Raw genomic sequence first — 19,096 nt, 5'->3', positions numbered from 1 at the left:
CCTGATGGCCGTTTCCAGGATTAGTATGTTATCTAAAGTACTACGACCATGTCTGAATCCACTCTGATATTTAGAGAGCAGTTTCTTCTCTTCTAGAACATGGATTAATCTAGCATTGATCATTCTTTCCAGAGTCTTACAGAGGCAACTGGTAAGGGCTATAGGTCTGTAGCTTGATGGAAGCTCTGGATTTTTACCAGGTTTTAGAATGGGAATAATCGTTGCTCGATTCCAGGACGTTGGGAAAACATGCTCATTCCATATTCTATTGAATAAAATTAGAAGCGAATTTAACGAATTGGAACTCAAATTTTTTATCATGTCATGATGAATGCCGTCAGGTCCAGGTGCTGTAGGATGCGAGTTTTGCAATGCTCGCTTAAGTTCATGAAGCTGAAAATCAGCATTATAAGCATATGACGCTAAGGTATTAAAATCAATTTTTCTTTTTTCTTGTTGTTTTTTATAGGTAATAAAACTTTGAGAATACGATTCTTCACTGGCTACATTAGCAAAAGCTGTACCCAATGTATTCGCTATATCTTTTGTATCAGTGATGGAATTTCCATTGCTGTGTAAGAATGAAAGTTTCTGATATGATTTATTGTTCCCTAAAATTTTCCTAACTTTTTCCCACATGCGCTTGGAAGACAAATGTCCGTGGATGGAGCTAACATATTTTTGGAAGGAGTTAAACTGACTCTCTCGTCTAATTCTTCTAAAAAAGGATTTAGATTTTTTAAAGGCAATAAAATTTGGGGTGGTAGGATATCTTCTGAATTTATCCCAAGCCTTTCTTTGTGCTTTTTTAGCAGCAGCGCATTTTTCATTCCACCAGTGTTTGTAAAACCTTGGCAAATTTCCAGAGGATTTCGGAATTGCTATTTCAGCAGCTTTTATCAAGCATTTTGTTATTAAATCTACTGCATTATCAATATTTGGCTGTTTTACTATGTCTTCTGTAATTTCGGAATGTGATCTAAAAAGTTGCCAGTTGGCTTTGTCAAAGATAAAACGCTCAGGTCTCCTGGGAAGGCTAACATCAGATTTTGAATATTTTAAAATAATGGGAAAATGGTCACTATTGAATAGATCGTCTGAAACTGAGAAATCCCAATGGGAAACAAGTAAAGGTGAGCAAATGGCTAGATCAATGGTGTGAAAAGTTTTATTTGCCTGATGAAAATAAGTAACATTTGAATCATTTAAAAGACAAAGAGAATGATCATCAATGAGTTTTTCGATCTGTCGACCTCTTGCATTTGTATCTGTGCTACCCCAAAGCGTATTATGCCCATTAAAATCTCCAAGAATAATAAAGGGAGCTGGTAACTGTTTGATAAGATCATCAAGATCTTTCTGGTGAATGGTGTCATTAGGTGGAAGGTACACAAAACAGACGGCAATTACAGATTTGATCTGAATTTGTACAGCTACAGCCTGCAGTGGAGAGGTAATATCAATATTCTTGGATGGAAAACAGCTGGGTATGAAAGTGGCGGCACCTCCAGAAGCACGAGTATTTTGTAAATAATCTTTTCTATTTATTTTATAATTTTTTATTCTCACGTCAGTCATAGAGTTGAGATGTGTTTCTTGGATCCCTAAGCAAACTGGTTGATATTTATTCAAAATAGATTTGATGTCATCAGAATGGGTGCGGTATCCATTACAGTTCCAAGAGATTAAATGAATAGCCATTATTTGGGTTTTTTAAAAAATTTTGATTTAAAATGTTCGGATGTCATGTGAGTAGAATCAGAATTAACTTTGTCCTCATCCATGCTACTTATAGAATCGTCTGATGGATGAATTGTCAGTTGTTCTTCCTTTTCCTCGATTTGATGTTTTTTATTTTCTTTTTCAAGATGTTGACGAGCTTTTACTTTATTCAAAATCTTTTTTCGCTTAACGTTTTTAGGAGGCTGGGAGGAATTTTCTTCATATAATCTTTTTATCTCAAGAAGTGCGAGCCAATCACTTCTTTTTATTGTTACAGTATCTGGGTTGGTATTTGAAGGTGTTACAGGATTATTAACAGTCGGTTTAGGTATTGGCTGCGAATTTCGTTCAGTTGTTGAGTTTAATGCAGCAGAATACGAGAGACCTGGTTAAGGTGTTCTGTCTGTTACTATTTTTCGAGCTTCTGGAAAAGGTATGTTTTTTGTGATTTTAACTGTTTGAATTTCTTTTTCTTCTTTGTAACGTGGGCATGATCGGAAGTATGCCGGATGGTCACCGCTACAATTGAAACATTTTGGTGTTGTCGAAGTGCAATTGTTACTATTATGATCAGGAAGGGAGCATCGAGCACAAATTTCTTTGTCTCCCCTGCATGCAGTTATGGTGTGTCCAAATTTCTGACATTTGAAACATCGGATGGGATTCGGTATGTATGGTTTAACAGAACAGTTTATATAGGCTATTTTCACAGATTTTGGTAAAACAGGAGTGTTGAATGTTAAGATAAGGTGCTTTGTAGGCTGGATTTGATTGTTTTTTTTAATCGTGATTCTACGAACAGCTATTACATTTTGTTCTTTGAGACAATTTAGGATGTCTTCCTCAAGGTCCGTCTGGAATTCTCGTTCCGATATAACGCCTCTAGAATGATTTAAAGATCGATGGGCTGCAACAGTGACTTGGGTTTCCCCTATCATTTTTAGTTTTTCAATGTTTACTGATTGCTGTTTATTTTTCACTTCTATAAGAAGGTTACCATTAAATAATTTTTTTATATTACTAACTTCTCCAATGAGACTAGTTATACATTTGTGAATAACAATTGGTGAAAGAAATTTCAATGAACTTTTCTCAGCACTTATAACAAAAAATTTAGAAAACGCATTACAATGGTTAGAAATAGTAGAAGCCATGCGACTTAGAGAAGGTTTCGGGCCCGACGGCACCGCCCACCACGGAGCCCAACAAGGGATGGCAGCCACCGGCTCCAGACATTCCCAGCCTCGGCGCTTACCATGGTGCTAGCCGGAACCTATACGCTGGGAGTCACCCCCGGGGACAGTGACCACCCTTAACGCCAAGCCCAAGGAGTGACCCCTTCGCTTGATCCCCTTGAGCAGCCCAGTTAAATGCCCGGGATACCGGCCGATTGATACACCGGAGACCGAAATGTACCACCCGTCTAATGGGTCGCCACGCACGGCAAACACGTGGGGGTATTTGCTGTCCATGAGAAGCAGGAAGCAAACAGAGCGGCGACAGCTTCTCATGGAGAGCTCCCTCGCCTACCCTCGAGGGAAAGAAGAATGACAGTCTAAAGCAGAAGACGGAGGGGAGAGTAAACATAAAGGGAGTACAGATCCCTGGGAACCTCGGGGGATGAATACGATGTACTTCCTGTATTTAAAATAGGAATGGCAGATTCACGATAAATCCCATTAGCGGCCTCTACCTTATTCCACAACATTTTACTTGGAGTCGAAGATGTAATGGACGAGACAAAATTAATCCAGGATTCCCTCTGACTACGACGACGTATACGACGTGCAAGGGCCTTGGCTCTTTTAAAAGCGACTAAGTTCTCCGTCGTTGGGTACCTCCTAAATTTGTTCCAAAGTCTCTTTTGGTTCTTGTAACTATCGCGGCAAGCTTCATTCCACCACGGTCTGCGAAATTTTCTCAGACGTGGGGAACTCTTTGGAATGGTGGCATTTGCGGCATTTATTATGCTATCAACGACATGTTGTACTGCTTCAGTGATGTCGCAAGTATTGATCATGTTCTCTGTGATTTGTGCTAAAAGTTTGAAAGCATACCAGTCTGCCCGCTGGAATAGAAAACGTCGAGGACAAGATGTCATACCGTCTCTATCAGCATGGGAGACCATAACAGGGAAGTGGTCACTATTATAAAGGTCCTCACTTACGGCAAAAGTCAGCAACGGCATGAGCTCAGGAGAACATATGGCCAAATCAATACTGTGAAAGCTGCGTGTGGGCGCATGAAAGTATGTCTTCTCATCATTATTGAGCAGACAGAGACAGTTATTAATAATAAACTGTTCAATCTGCCGCCCACGAGAGTTTGTACTATCTGCACCCCACAATGTACTATGGCCGTTGAAATCACCAAGCAAAATAAAAGGCGAAGGAAGTTGCTCCACTAAATTATCGAGATCCTGTTGAGAAATGGCATCATTGGGCGGTAGATAAATACAGCAGACTGTGACCAAAGCTCGTGTGTGAACTTGCACAGCCACAGCCTGCAGAGTAGTATGCAAAGTGAGAGGTGTGCTCGGATAAAGATTTGAGGTAAAAATACATACACCTCCAGAACCATGATGACCATCATCTGCGTCTTTCCGCACACAGTTGAAACCACGCAATTTGACAGGAATGTCGGATGTCAAAAAGGTTTCCTGAACACCAATGCAGACAGGATGAAATTTGTTAATAATTGTCTTGATGTCAAGTAATTTGGAGCGAAGGCCGCGACAGTTCCATGAAAGGAAAGTACCCATTAAGAGGTTCTTTTGGTTTTAAAGGTATTGGAGACGGTGTTTGAGTGTTGCGAGACATCGCAACTCATTTCTTCATCCTCTTCTTCAGACGGATGAAGCGCGATGAGTTCAGGACTTTTGGGTGCTTCACCAAAAATAGATGTCAAGCCCTTTTGGACTATGCCCTGCGTCGCAAGTCCCAAGGAGACGGATTTCTGACCTTTAGTCAATTTCAACTTAGAAGGCAAACTTGTTTTTGAGAGGCCACGTTTTGAAAGCTTCAACTTCAGAGAATTTTGAGATTTTGATTTTCTTAAAGCCTTTTCAGGTCTACGAATTTCTAAAGTGGTGTTGGTGTTTGATCCAGAATCGGAATCCGATGTTTTTGTATTTGTTTTAGAATGGCTAGGATTTTTGAGACAGTTCTGGCACGTACAGTTTACGCAAAACGATTTCTGTACGGCGGAGGCATAACTCAAACCGGGAGTCGGTGTTTGAGATAAAATTTTCTTTCTGGCTTCAGGGTAAGATAAGGCTTCTTTTATTTTCACTGTAATTATTTTTTTCTCAAGTGTCCAGCGTTCGCACGATCTAGAAAATGAAGTGTGACTGCCACCACAGTTTACGCACTTCTCAGGTGCGGAACATTGCTGACCATCGTGCCCTTTCTCAGCACAGCGGGCGCAAGTGAGAGTCCCGCGGCAGTTGGCCTTAGAATGGCCGAAACGCTGACACTGAAAACATCTCAACGGGTTAGGGATATAATGTCTCACTGGTAATCTAATGTAGCCTGCATAAATAAATTCTGGTAAACTTGGACTATGGAAAGTGAGTATATAATGTTTAGTGGGGAGGATTTGGCCATCCCGCCGTATAGAGATCTGTTGTACATTGGTGACACCTTGATGTTTTAGTTCTGCAGATATTTCTTCAAGGGGAACATTAAACAATTCCCCGCAGGTTATAACGCCTTTAGAATAATTTAATGACTTGTGTGAACTGACTGTAATGGGAATGGTAGCTAAAGCTTTCAATTTTAATATTTGCTGGGCTTGCTTTTTTGAATTCACTTCAACCAGCAAGTCGCCAGAACGCATTTTTCGGATTGAAGAAACTTCGCCTACGGTTGCTGTGAGTGCCCTCTGTACGAGAAATGGCGACACAGAATTAAAATTTTCATTTTTCTCGGAAACACGCTTGACAACAAAAAAGGAATCGTGATTTGGAATATTTAAGGTATTTCGTACGATACGACGCCCACCGAAGGGACCACGTTTGGAAGAGCCCATACGACATTGAAAGAGATTCGGGCCCGACGGCACCGCCCACCACGGAGCCCAACAAGGGAAGGCAATTACCGGCTCTGGTCATTCGCAGCCTCGGCATCCACCCTAGTGCTAATCGGTACCTATACGCTTGGAGTTACCCCCGGGGACAGTGACCACCCTTAACGCCAAGCCCAAGGAGTAACCCCTTCGCTTGATCCCTAGCAGACTAGCCACTAAGGTGACTAGCTACAAGCCGATTGATGCACAGGGGACCACAGTGCACCACCCGTCTTTCTAGTGGGTTGCCACGCACGGCCAACACGTGGGGTTTTGGCTGTCCATGAGAAGCAAGAAGCAAACAGAGCGGCGACAGCTTCTCATGGAGAGCTCCCTCGCTTGCCGTCGAGGGAAGGAAGAACGACAGTAAACAGCAGAAGGCATAGGGGAGAATAAACCATAAGGGAAGTAAAGATCCCTGGGTACCTCGGGATTGGGACACCCGTACTCACCTATAGTAGGCGAGCCCCTGAGGGGGATAACATCTCAGAGGGTTGGGGATATAAGGCCTAACAGGCAATTTCATGTAACCAGCTCTGACAGTTTCGGGTAGTTTAGGTTTATGAAACGTAAGAATTAAGTGTTTTGTAGGAAGGAGTTGTCCATCCCGTCGAATATTAATACGGCGTACATGGATTGGATTGGATTGGATATTGTTGTTTATTGGCGCAAGAGCCATATCTGACTATACTGCGCCAGACATATGGTTAAAATATAGTCTTAGACTTTACGTCCTACAGCTGATTAAATAAAACTGATAAAATTGCAAAGCAGTAACTCTTAAAATTGTAAACAAGGTAAAACCAACAAAGTTAAATGTTAAATAAAATGGTAAAATCCAGTTGCTTTTAAAAATTTAAAAAGATTTTTGTGGGGACGTTCCCCCACGAGCATTTGCATGTTCAGTGTTGAAGCACAGAAAAAACGTAAACGATGATGATTAAAATTGGGACACTCTATTAAGAGATGAAGAACGGTTAAAATCACTTCGCATCTAGAGCAGATAGGAGCTCGATCACCGAATAAAAGGTGTTTATGAGTATAACGAGTATGACCAATGCGGAGTCTAGACAATTTGACGTCTAGCTCTCGCACTGGTAAACAAGGCCAGGATGAAATGATAGGTTTTACGTTATGAAGTTTGTTATTAGTATGATTGTTCCATGATTCCTGCCAGAGTGAATTCATACGACGTTGAAGAATATTTTTTGCATCACAGAACGGGATGTCTCGCTGTGAAAGCAAAGATGCACTCTTTGCTGCATTATCCGCCAGCTCATTACCAGTGATTCCGACATGACTCGGAATCCAACAAAACAATATCTCAAAATCCCTGTTTTTTAAAGTCCTTAGAAGATCGAGGATTTCCAAGGCAACCGGGTGAATCTGATTATTACAGTTGGAAAACATTGTCAGTGAACTCATGCTGTCAGTATAGATACAGAATTTACGATCAGAAGAGAGTGAAATCCTCTGAAGAGCATAAAAGATGGCTAATAATTCAGCGGATAAAACAGATAGAGAGGAATCTAGACGGTAACTAAATGTGTCGGTATCAAAGACAATACCGCAACCAACATGATCGTCTGATTTCGAACCATCCGTAAATATTTTTAAGTAATCTGAATACTGGCAGCAATGAGAATAAAACAGATTCTGATAAACAATAGGGGAAGTACTCTGCTTCTCAAAACCAGAGAAGGGATTTAAAAATGAAAACTGAGGAATATTCCAGGGAGGAAAGGAAAATGGATCGTATGTCTGGATTACCTTATCATGAAGTCCATAATCACGAAGGAGCAGTTTAACTCTCTCGCAGAATGGAAGTACGTGAGAGCGACGAGCATTATAAAGTCTCCGAAGACTAACCGGAAATGTCAAAGAACACACAGGATGCTTCGGAACAGACAGTGCTCGGAGATAATATTGGGCAGATAATTTTTCACGCCGTAAACTTAGTGGTAGATGATGGCAGAGAACATACAGACTATTCACAGGCGAGGTGCGAAATGCTCCTAAGCTAATTCTCAAAGCAGAATGATGTATGGTATCAAGTCTACGTAAAACCGTAGGACGAGCAGAGCCATACACCATACTTCCGTAATCTATACGGGATAAAGTCACTGCTTGATAAATTCTAAGCAAGGAAGTTCGATCTGCTCCCCAAGTGGTTCTGGACAGTACCTTGAGAATATTTAATGACCTATCACACCTCTTCCGCAAATGTAGGACATGCGGAAGGAAAGTGAGCTTACGGTCAAATATTATCCCCAAAAACTTGATTTCATTTACCACAGGGATGGTAGCACTATGAATCTGAACTTTGGGATCTAAATGAATACCCCGTTTCCTACAAAAATGGACGCATTTACTTTTCTCTGGAGAAATCGTATGTCCATTTTCATTGCACCAATTTACAAGTTTGTTTACAGCAACCTGCAGTTGTCGCTCTATCAGGTGCATATTGCTCCCTTGGCAAGAGATCTGGAGATCATCCACGTATAATGTGCCTTGAATAGATGGAGGTAAAACATTAATTATTTGGCTAAAATGGACAATAAAAAGAGTAACACTAAGAATGCTACCCTGCGGGACACCTTCAGTTTGAATAAAATCATTTGAATAGACGTTACCAATGCGAACTTTAAACGTTCGACAAGATAAAAAGTTTTTTAAAAATATCGGTAAATTTCCTCTAAAACCATATTTAAAAAGCGTTGAGAGTATGCCGTGACGCCACGTACGGTCGTACGCTTTCTCTATATCAAAAAAAAATAGATACAAGGTGATTTCGCCTCACAAATGCATTGCGGATTTGCGTTTCCAGAAGGACGAGGTTGTCAACAGTAGACCGTCCCCTACGGAAACCACTCTGCAACTGAGAGATACATCCTTGTTTTTCTAATTCGAAAATCAAACGAGCATTGACCATACGTTCTAAGGTTTTACAGAGACAGCTCGTCAAAGCTATTGGTCGGTAGTTCATAGGATTGGATGGTTCTTTGCCGGGTTTTAGGATTGGGATAACAATAGCTTCGCGCCATTGTGAAGGGTACTTCTGCTCGGTCCAGATTCTGTTAAATAATAATAACAGGTTGGAAAGGGAAGTGGTATTCAAATGACGGAGCATGTTGTATGTAATCCCATCTGGTCCTGGACTGGTGTCATGAGATTTAGATAAGGCCTTTACGAGTTCAAACATTTTAAATTTACAGTTGTATGAAAACTTGCGACGGTCATTAAAATGCAGAGGCAACCGTTCCGTGTGATTCTTAATCGCCAGAAACTCAGGACCATAAGAATCTATTGCGGAAACTTGTGCAAATGCTTGGCCCAGGATATTGGCTACTTCTAATGGAGCAGAATGTATCCCACTTCCTGTATTTAAAACAGGAATGGAAGATTCACAATAAATACCATTAGCAGCCTTTACTTTTTTCCACAACTGTTTGCTAGAGGTCGATGATGTAATAGACGATACGAATTTAATCCAGGAATCCCTCTGACTCTGACGACGAATGCGACGAGCTAGCGCTTTGGCTCTTTTAAAAGCAATGAGATTTTCAGTTGTCGGGTACCTCCGAAAGATGTTCCATAGTTTTTTCTGCTGCTTGTGGCTGTCGCGACAAGCCTCATTCCACCACGGTCTGCGAAATTTTCTGAGACGTGGGGAGGTCTTTGGAATGGTGGCATTTGCGGCGTTTAATATGGTGTCAATAACAAGTTGCATTGCTTCCGTAATGTCGAAAGTACTGACCATGGTCTCTGTGATATCTGCCAATTGAGTGAAAGTATCCCAGTCTGCCCGCTGGAATAGAAAACGCGGAGGACAGAGAGTCGCACCGCCGCTATCAGCATGGGAGACAATAATAGGGAAATGGTCACTATTATGTAGATCTTGGTTAACTGCAAAGTTCAATACCGGCAAGAGTTCAGGAGAGCACATAGCTAGATCAAGGCTATGGAAGCTACGTGTGGGTTCATGGAAGTACGTCTTCTCATCATTATTGAGCAAACAGAGACAATTGTTAGAAATAAACTGTTCTATCTGTTGCCCACGAGAATTTGTAATTTCCGAACCCCACAACGTACTATGGCCGTTAAAATCTCCAAGTATAATAAATGGAGAAGGAAGTTGGTCCACAAGGTTATCAAGATCTTGCTGACGAATGACATCATGAGGCGGTAAGTAAATGTAGCAGACTGTGACCAAAATTCGTGTATGAACCTGAACAGCCACAGCCTGCAGAGAAGTGTGTAATAGGAGAGGTGTACTCGGATATAAATTCGACGTGAAAATACAAACTCCACCAGAAGGATGAGATGCTGTTTCTGCATCTTTACGAGCACAGTTATAACTGCGTATTTTGATGGGGATATTAGGTGTCAAGAAGGTCTCCTGAACAGCAGAACAGATAGGATGAAAGTTGTTAAGGATGGTCTTAATGTCATTCAATTTGGACCGAAGGCCACGACAATTCCATGAAACGAAGGTACCCATTAAGTAACTTTTGCTTCAAGTAAAGGATTAGGAACAGTGTTGAGAAGTTGCGAAGCATCGCAACTCATTTTAAGTTCTTCATCCTCTTCTTCAGATGGATTCTTCATCCTCTTCTTCAGATGGATGAAGTGCGATTAGGTCTACATTTTTGGATGTGCCACCAAAAATGGACGTTAGGTCTTTGTGGACTGCACCTTGATTTGCGAGTCCCAAAGCAACCGAATTGCGCAAGGTTGATTTTCTAAGTTTTGTTCTAATATCCTGTGGAGAAAGACCGCGTTTTGAGAGTTGTAATTTCAAATGCTTTCCAGATTTTGTTTTATTTCTTTTAGGTTTGTCAAGTTTCGATAATTCAATTTCATTGTTTGTGGAATGCTCTGTTTCTGAATCAGTTGATTTTTCAAGTGTTTTTGTGTGTGTGGCAGATTTTACACAATTCGGACAAGAACAGTTTACACAAAACTGTTTCTGTACCACAGAAGCATAGGTTAAACCAGGCGTAGGTGTTTGAGCTAGTATTTTACGTCTAGCTTCAGGATATGTAATGTTTTCTTTGAACTTAAGAGTGGTTATTTGTTTCTCGAGAGTCCAACGTTTGCAAAGTCTCGAAAAGGAAGCATGATCTTCACCACAATTGACGCACTTTTCTGGCGCAGTGCACTCCTGGCTTTCATGACCCTTTTCAGCACATCGGGCACAAGTTACTGTCCCGCGGCAATTAGCTTTGGAGTGGCCGAAACGTTGACATTGGAAACATCTTAAGGGATTGGGTATATATGCTCTAACAGGTAATTTCAGATATCCGGCTTTTACAAATTCAGGCAGTTTAGGCGAATGGAAAGTGAGGATGAGATGTTTTGTATTAATGAGTTGCCCATCCCGCCGAATGGTTATGCGGCCTACTTGAGTAACTCCTTGCTGTTGAAATCCTTTAGATATTTCTTCCAGAGAAACATTGTACAGCTCTCCACAGGTTATGACACCTTTTGAATAATTTAAGGAAGAGTGAGGGGAAACAGTAACTGGTATTGTAGCTAATGCTTTTAGTTTGGTTATTTGCTGCGCTTGCTTCTTAGAATTAACTTCTATAAGCAAGTCCCCAGAACGCAGTTTACGTATACCTGCAACATCACCGACGGTTGCTACTATGGCTTTTTGTACAAGAAATGGTGATACCGAGTGAAAAGTATCTTTGGAATCGGAAACTCTTTTAATGGTAAAAAATGTATCGAAATGTGAAATGGTTTGCATTTGATTCGGTAACATTTGACGCCCACTGAAGGGAGAATGTTTTTTTTTGCCCATACGATATTGATGGGGCTTCGGGCCCCGACGGCACCACCCACCATGGAGTCCAACAAGGGAAGGCAGCCACCGGCTCTGGCCAATCCCAGCCTCGGCGCTTACCCTAGCGCTAGCCGGAACCTATACGCTCGGAGTTACCCCCGGGGACAGTGACCACCCTTAACGCCAAGCCCAAGGAGTAACCCCTTCGCTTGATCCCTGGCAGACTAGTAACTCGGGTTGCTAGCTACCGGCCGATTGATACACCGGGGACCACAGTGCACCGCCCGTCTAATGGGTCGCCACGCACGGCAAACACGTGGGGGTATTTGCTGTCCATGAGAAGCAGGAAGCAAACAGAGCGGCAACAGCTTCTCATGGAGAGCTCCCTCGCCTACCCTCGAGGGAAAGAAAAAACAAAGGCGACAGCAGAAGGCGCAGAGGAGAGTAAACCTAAAGGGAGTAAAGATCCCTGGGTACCTCGGGATTGGGACACCCGTACTCACCTATAGTAGGTGAGCCCCTGAGGGGGGACGGCGTACATGAGTTACTCCTTCAGACCGGAAATCCTCGGTAATTTTTTCCACTGTTTCATTAAATAATTCGCCACATGTTATCACGCCTTTACTGTTATTAAGGGAAGAATGAGCCTTAACAGAAACAGGTATAGTTGATAAACTTTTAAGCTTAAGTATTTGATGGGACTGCTTCAGAGATTTTACCTCTACAAGCAAGTCACCTGAACGCAGCTTACGAATAGAATTTACTTCGCCAAGAGAACCAGAGATAGCCTTTTCGACAAGAAAAGGAGATACTGTATGGAAAGTTTCATTTTTTTCTGAAATACGGTGAATGACAAAAAATGAGTCGTAAAGAATTTCACACGATTTTGCGATGTTCATTCGTTGCCCACTGAAGGGAGAAAAGTTTTTTTTGCCCATATGACATTGCAGGCAATTCGGGTCCGGCGGCACCGCCCACCACGGAGCCCAACAAGGGATGGCAGCCACCGGCTCTGATTTCACCAGCCTCGGTACTTACCATAGTGCTGACCAGTACCTATACGCTCGGAGTTACCCCCGGGGACAGTGACCACCCTTAACGCCAAGCCCAAGGAGTAACCCCTTCGCTTGATCCCTAGCAGACTAGCCACTCAGGTGACTAGCTACCAGCCGATTGATGCACAGGGGACCACAGTGCACCACCCGTCTTTCTAATGGGTCGCCACGCACGGCCAACACGTGGGGTTTTGGCTGTCCATGAGAAGCAAGAAGCAAACAGAGCGGCAACAGCTTCTCATGGAGAGCTCCCTCGCTTGCCGTCGAGGGAAAGAAAAAAAAAGGCGACAGCAGAAGGCACAGAGGAGAGTAAACCTAAAGGGAGTAAAAGATCCCTGGGTACCTCGGGATTGGGACACCCGTACTCACCTATAGTAGGTAAGCCCCTGAGGGGGTCAAATGGCTGGGATACAAGCCGATTGATACACCAGGGACCAAAATGTACCACACGTCTAATGGGTCGCCACGCACCGCAAACACGTGGGGTTTTTGGCTGTCCATGAGAAGCAAGAAGCAAACAGAGTGGCGACAGCTTCTCATGGAGAGCTCCCTCGCTTGCCGTCGAGGGAAGGAAAGACACAGCAGAAGGCGTAGAGGAGAGCGAACTGAAAGGGAGTAAAGATCCCTGGGAACCTCGGGATTGGGACACCCGTACTCACCTATAGTAGGTGAGCCCCTGAGGGGGCCCACTGAAGGGAGAAGGGTTTCTTTTTTTTTTTTTGCCCATACGATATTGATGGGGGTTCGGGTCCCGACGGCCCACCCACCACGGAGTCCAACCAGGGAAGGCAGCCACCGGCTCTGGCCATTCCCAGCCTCGGCACTTACCCTAGCGCTAGCCGGAACCTATACGCTCAGAGTCACCCCCGGGGACAGTGACCACCCTTAACGCCAAGCCCAAGGAGTGACCCCTTCTCTTGATCCCTAGCAGACTAACAACTTAGGTTGATAGCTACCGACCGATTGATACACCGGGGACCACAGTGCACCACCCGTCTAATGGGTCGCCACGCACGGCAAACACGTGGCAGTATTTGCTGTCCATGAGAAGCAGGAAGCAAACAGAGCAGCGACAGCTTCTCATGGAGAGCTCCCTCGCCTACCCTCGAATGAAAGAAGAACAAAGGAGACAGCAGAAGGCGTAGGGGAGAGTAAATAGAAAGGGAGTAAAGATCCCTGGGTACCTCGGGATTGGGACACCCGTACTCACGTATAGAAGGCGAGCCCCTGAGGGGTCAACTTTATTGGGAGTTAAACTGAAGTAAGAGATTGGCGTCGGTGGAATAAAAAGAAAAGATGTGGCGAGAAAGGAAGGGAGATTTTGGTTTTTGTTAGGTGTGTGATGGCCGGATCCTAAACTCTTGATATTTAGTATTTTAAAATTAGCTTGGTTTTGAAAATCCCGTAGGCTTTTAAACTTTTAAACTTGTTTTTCATTTATATTTAATTTTAATTGTTGTCTACGTCTGTGAATAAATGTCCTGTGTTCTTTTAAAACTATGTTTTCTTTCTCGAGACATTACACTACAAATACAATTGATTATACTGTCACGTAGGTTCTTTAGTGTGGAACGCAATGACACACACAAGAAGTAGAGCTAAACCAATTTATCTATTGAACTCTGAACTGAGAACACAGTGACTGACAAATCTTGTGCTTTTATACTAGCTGGGAAAGTTCCAGAATACTTTTCTAGAGACAGTAAGAAAAATCCAGAACACTTGCCTGGTAAACTAAAGAAATGTCTAGTATCTTCTGGAACATGAAATAAAGGGAAACATAAAATCAAGGAATTAAATATTTACATGTACTATGAATCGCATTGTCTATAGCGGGATTCGAACTCTCTTGATTATAAGACCAGTGCCATGACCATTCGGCCATGGAGATTCGACTGTCTTTCTTCAATGCGGCAATATGATGTTATTAACACAAGCAAAAACGAGAATAGTATAGCTGAAAATATAAAACGTAATTTCTAACTTGCAGTGCAAGATCAGTACTAATAAACTTTCAGTAAATAAACATAAAGAAATTACAGACGACCAATATTTATTATTCCGGTTCAATATTTATTTTCACTATAAAAAATTATAGTTGATAAATACAATAGTCCATTTTCATTACATATACTTTACAGTTTCGTAAAAATTACAGGATTTTAAGGGATATTTTCTCCAATGTTTAGATGTAAATTTCTATGGCATCTCTGCATATGAAATCGGAAGTATCTGTGGTTACATAAAATCAAATCTAAATCCAAAAATCCCTCCTGTCACTGAAAAAAAAAAAATGGATGAATGCAAATACAATAGAAATTACAATTGCTGATCATAAGAAGGTATCCAAGTGTTGGCACTCTAATCTCCAGATCGCCTTAACTATATGAATAGTAAAGACAGTGTTCTTGATGTAACGGTACCAAAAATAATTTCCACTTTAAAATCATAGTGCTAAATTATTAAAATTAAAATAACACCCCAGAAACATTGTCCTACGATTCTGAATTTTCCCAGTATTTCAACAGAAAATTTCTCCACCAAATAGAATAAATTTATTCATATTTTCAATTTAAAACCACTGTCCATTTCAAACCAAGCAGCAATGATGGACGAAGATGTAGTTGATCACTTAGTCAAAATTCTCAAAGAATCCTTTGCACGAGCATCAAAAAACATACACTTAAATTGTTAATGAATTTTACAGTCCAAAACTGTGCAATTATTTATTGAAGAATTCGTCAATGCTCTCGCGATCTAGAATCGTAAATTTCACAAAATTATTGAGCGGACGGACTAATATTTAAGAATTTGGACCATTAGGCAGCCCATTTCCTGGAATCACTAAAAGCTTAGAAATGTGTACTGTGGAAAAGATTAGTGTTAGGTTAATAAGGTTTTTTTTTTTTTTTTGCGCACAAAAGCCAAATCTGGCTAATGTGCGCCACTCGAATGGAGAGGTAAATGAAATTCATATTAAAAGTAGTACTTACAAATTTATATATAAAAAGTTAAATTTCGAAAGGCAACGTATTTATTAAAATTGGTACTTTAAAACTAATATACATTTCATATTTTTTTTTTAAAAAGCGTGAAACAAATTAAAGACGAAAATTTAAAAAATTGAGAAAGCAAAACTAAATAGAATGTGAAAAAACCAATGTTATGTAAAAGTTTAAAAATGTTAATGTGAGGACTTTTACTCACAAGCTCTCGCAAATCGATGGAGAGTCATTGGTTGGTTTGGTTGGTTTTGTGTGTTTTACTGGCGCAAGAGCCATATTTGGCTATACTGCGCCAATCAAATGGTAAAAGTATAAAATTTATTTAAAAAAAACACCCATTTATTTAATTAACGCAGACATATAAAGAAAATTTCCAAAAAAAAATGTGAAAATAGTTTTAACATTTTAAAATTAAAAAACGATGATCCATGAAATTTTGATACAATGATGGAACGTACAAATACACAAAAAGGAATGATTAAAAAGTCTATATACAAGTTAAAAAGTCAATAGCTTTTAAGAATTTAAAAATATTTGGGTGGTATCTTTCACCCACTAAGTCCTGCAATGCTGAAGACAGGGTAAAAAAACAAGCACGACAAGAATTAAAAACTGGGCATTCAATTAAAATATGACGAACAGTAAAATGAACTTTGCAACTGTTGCACATAGGTGCATTTTCGCCAAATATAAGTTGCTTATGTGTGAAACGTGTATGCCCTATACGGAGACGAGTCAATTTAACATCCATCTCACGTATAGGATGTACAGGCCATAAAATAATGTCAGTTTTCACAGAATGCAACTTATTTTGTATTTGCAGATCCCATGACTTTTGCCAGTCAGAAAAAATTTGACAAGAGATGGACGTTTTGATATCATGAAAGGGAAGTCCAATGCTCAAAAATGACGTTGCAGATTTTGCAGCTGAATCTGCTTTTTCATTTCCATGAATGCCTACGTGACTCGGAACCCAACAAAAAATAAACTGGAAGCCTTCATTTTGTAAAAGCCGTAAAGTGAATAAAATTCTAATAGCAATCGGATGCATCCGATTGTGGTAGTGTGAAAGGGCCTCTAAAGCACTCATGCTATCGGTATAGATGGCAAATTTACGCTGAGTGGAGGTTGAAATTTTCTGAAGGGCAAAGAAAATAGCCACCAACTCGGCAGTAAAAATGGAGCAACAATTGTGTAGACGGTGGCTCAGTGTATCAGAAGGAAGAATTATGCCGCAACCAACATGACCTGATTTCGAGCCATCCGTGAAAATTGGCGCAAAAGATGAATACCGATAACGATGTAGTAGAAAAAACTGTTGGAAAACAATATGAGAGGTTGAAGATTTATCAAATTCTCTGAAAGGATTCAAATAGGTAAATTGAGGAATATCCCAGGGTGGGAAACTAAATGAGTCAACAGCTTTAACATTAACTGTGTCAAGACCCGAGTCACGCAAGAGTATTTTGGTTCTCTCACAAAATGGTAGAATATGAAAAGGACGGGCATTATAAAGGCGGCGAAGGCCAACTGGTAGCGATATTTCTCTCAATGGGTGCTTTAGAAGGGATTGTGTTCTGAAATAATACGTAGCGGACAATTTCTTACGTCTTAAACAAAGTGGTAGCTGATGGCAAATAACGTAGAGGCTTTCTATTGGGGAAGTACGGAACGCCCCAGAGCAAATGCGCAAAGCGGAGTGATGGACGGTATCCAGTCGCCGCAGAACAGTTGCGCGGGCGGAGCCATATACCATGCAACCATAATCGATTCGAGAGAGAATTATTGTCTGATAAATACGAAGAAGGGAGGTTCGATCGGCACCCCAAGATGTTCTGGCAAGCACTTTTAAAATATTCAATGATTTCTCACACTTCTTCCGTAGATATAAGATGTGCGGAAGGAAAGTGAGTTTCCGATCGAAAATCACGCCCAGAAAACGTATTTCATTCACAACAGGAATTGGAATACTTTGTATTTGAATGTTAGGATCCTGGTGAATGTTTCTTTTCCGACAGAAATGCACACAGCGACTCTTCTCTGGCGAAATATTGTGTCCATTGCTATTGCACCAAGCCACCAATTTGTCCACAGCATTTTGCATTAATTGCTCTACTACATTCATATCACTACCCTGGCACGAGATCTGCAGATCGTCAACATAAAGGGTTCCATTGACAGATGAAGGCAAATGATTCAAAATTTGGCTCAGATGAACTATAAAAAGTGTAACGCTGAGGACACTTCCTTGCGGAACTCCCTCAGCTTGAATAAAAGGATTCGAGTAAAAGTTGCCAATTCGAACACGAAAAGTACGTCTTGATAAAAAGTTTTGTAAAAATATGGGTAAGTTACCCCTAAAACCTAGATTAAAAAGTGTTGAAAGTATGCCGTAGCGCCATGTACGGTCGTATGCCTTCTCAATGTCGAAAAATATGGAAACTAGGTGGTTCCTCCTCACAAAGGCATTGCGTATTTGGGTTTCCAGTAATACGAGGTTGTCAAAGGTAGACCGACCTCTACGGAAACCACTCTGCAACGGGGAGAGGCATCCCTGTTTCTCTAGTTCGAAAATTAGACGAGCATTAACCATGCGCTCGAAGGTCTTACAGAGGCAATTTGTAAGAGCAATCGGTCTGTAGTTCAGAGGAATTGAGGCTTCCTTGCCAGGTTTTAATATTGGGATCACAATAGCTTCGCGCCATTGTGAAGGGTACTTCTGTTCAATCCATATTCTGTTAAATAGTAATAACAGATTCGAAAGGGAAGTTGCATTCAAATGGCGGAGCATATTATATGTGATCCCATCTGGCCCGGGACTGGTATCGTGGACTTGAGACAAGGCCATTTCCAATTCAATCATCCTGAAGTCACAATTATATGGAAGAGTACTTCGGGCATTGAAGCGCAAAGGCAACCGTTCCGCGCGATTCTTAATTGCCAGAAATTCAGGGCTGTAAGAATCCGTTGCGAAACTTGTTCAAACGCATGGCCGAGAATGTTAACAACGTCTAATGGGTTTGAATACACCATATTACCGGTTTTTAAAACAGGAATAGAAGTTTCATTATAGATCCCATTAGCAGCCTTAACCTTTTTCCATAAAAGTTTACTCGAAGTAGAGGATGTGATGGATGAAACAAATTTAATCCACGATTCTCTCTGACTACGACGCCGTATGCGGCGAGCTAGCGCTTTGGCTCTTTTAAAAGCGATCAAATTCTCAGTAGTAGGGTACCTTCTAAACAGATTCCAGAGTTTCTTTTGGTTCTTATGACTGTCGAGACAAGCTTCATTCCACCACGGCTTCCGGAATTTTCTTACACGTGGGGATGTTTTTGGAATGGTGGTGTTCGCGGCGTTCATTATTGTATCAATGACATTTTGAACTGATTTTGAAATATCTGCATCACTGACCATAGCCTCATTGATAACTGCTAGTTGTGAGAATGTAGTCCAAT

At 41.3% G+C, this 19,096-nt stretch overlaps 2 protein-coding genes across 2 annotated transcripts; both read right to left on the bottom strand.

The window, feature by feature from the left end:
• Window positions 1-2,111: 2,111 nt before the first annotated feature.
• LOC129975000 (uncharacterized) lies at window positions 2,112-2,660 on the bottom strand. The gene has a single exon (XM_056087853.1). The coding sequence runs from the start codon at window positions 2,658-2,660 to the stop codon at window positions 2,112-2,114; it is 549 nt and encodes a 182-aa protein (XP_055943828.1).
• Window positions 2,661-10,378: 7,718 nt separating this feature from the next.
• LOC129974999 (uncharacterized) lies at window positions 10,379-11,554 on the bottom strand. The gene has a single exon (XM_056087852.1). The coding sequence runs from the start codon at window positions 11,552-11,554 to the stop codon at window positions 10,379-10,381; it is 1,176 nt and encodes a 391-aa protein (XP_055943827.1).
• Window positions 11,555-19,096: the final 7,542 nt, after the last annotated feature.

The sequence above is a fragment of the Argiope bruennichi genome, chromosome 7 (assembly GCF_947563725.1).
Source record: "Argiope bruennichi chromosome 7, qqArgBrue1.1, whole genome shotgun sequence".
Taxonomy (NCBI): domain Eukaryota; kingdom Metazoa; phylum Arthropoda; class Arachnida; order Araneae; family Araneidae; genus Argiope; species Argiope bruennichi.
The sequence above is the reverse complement of the archived record's forward strand: the minus strand, read 5'-3'. Positions and strand labels throughout refer to the sequence as shown.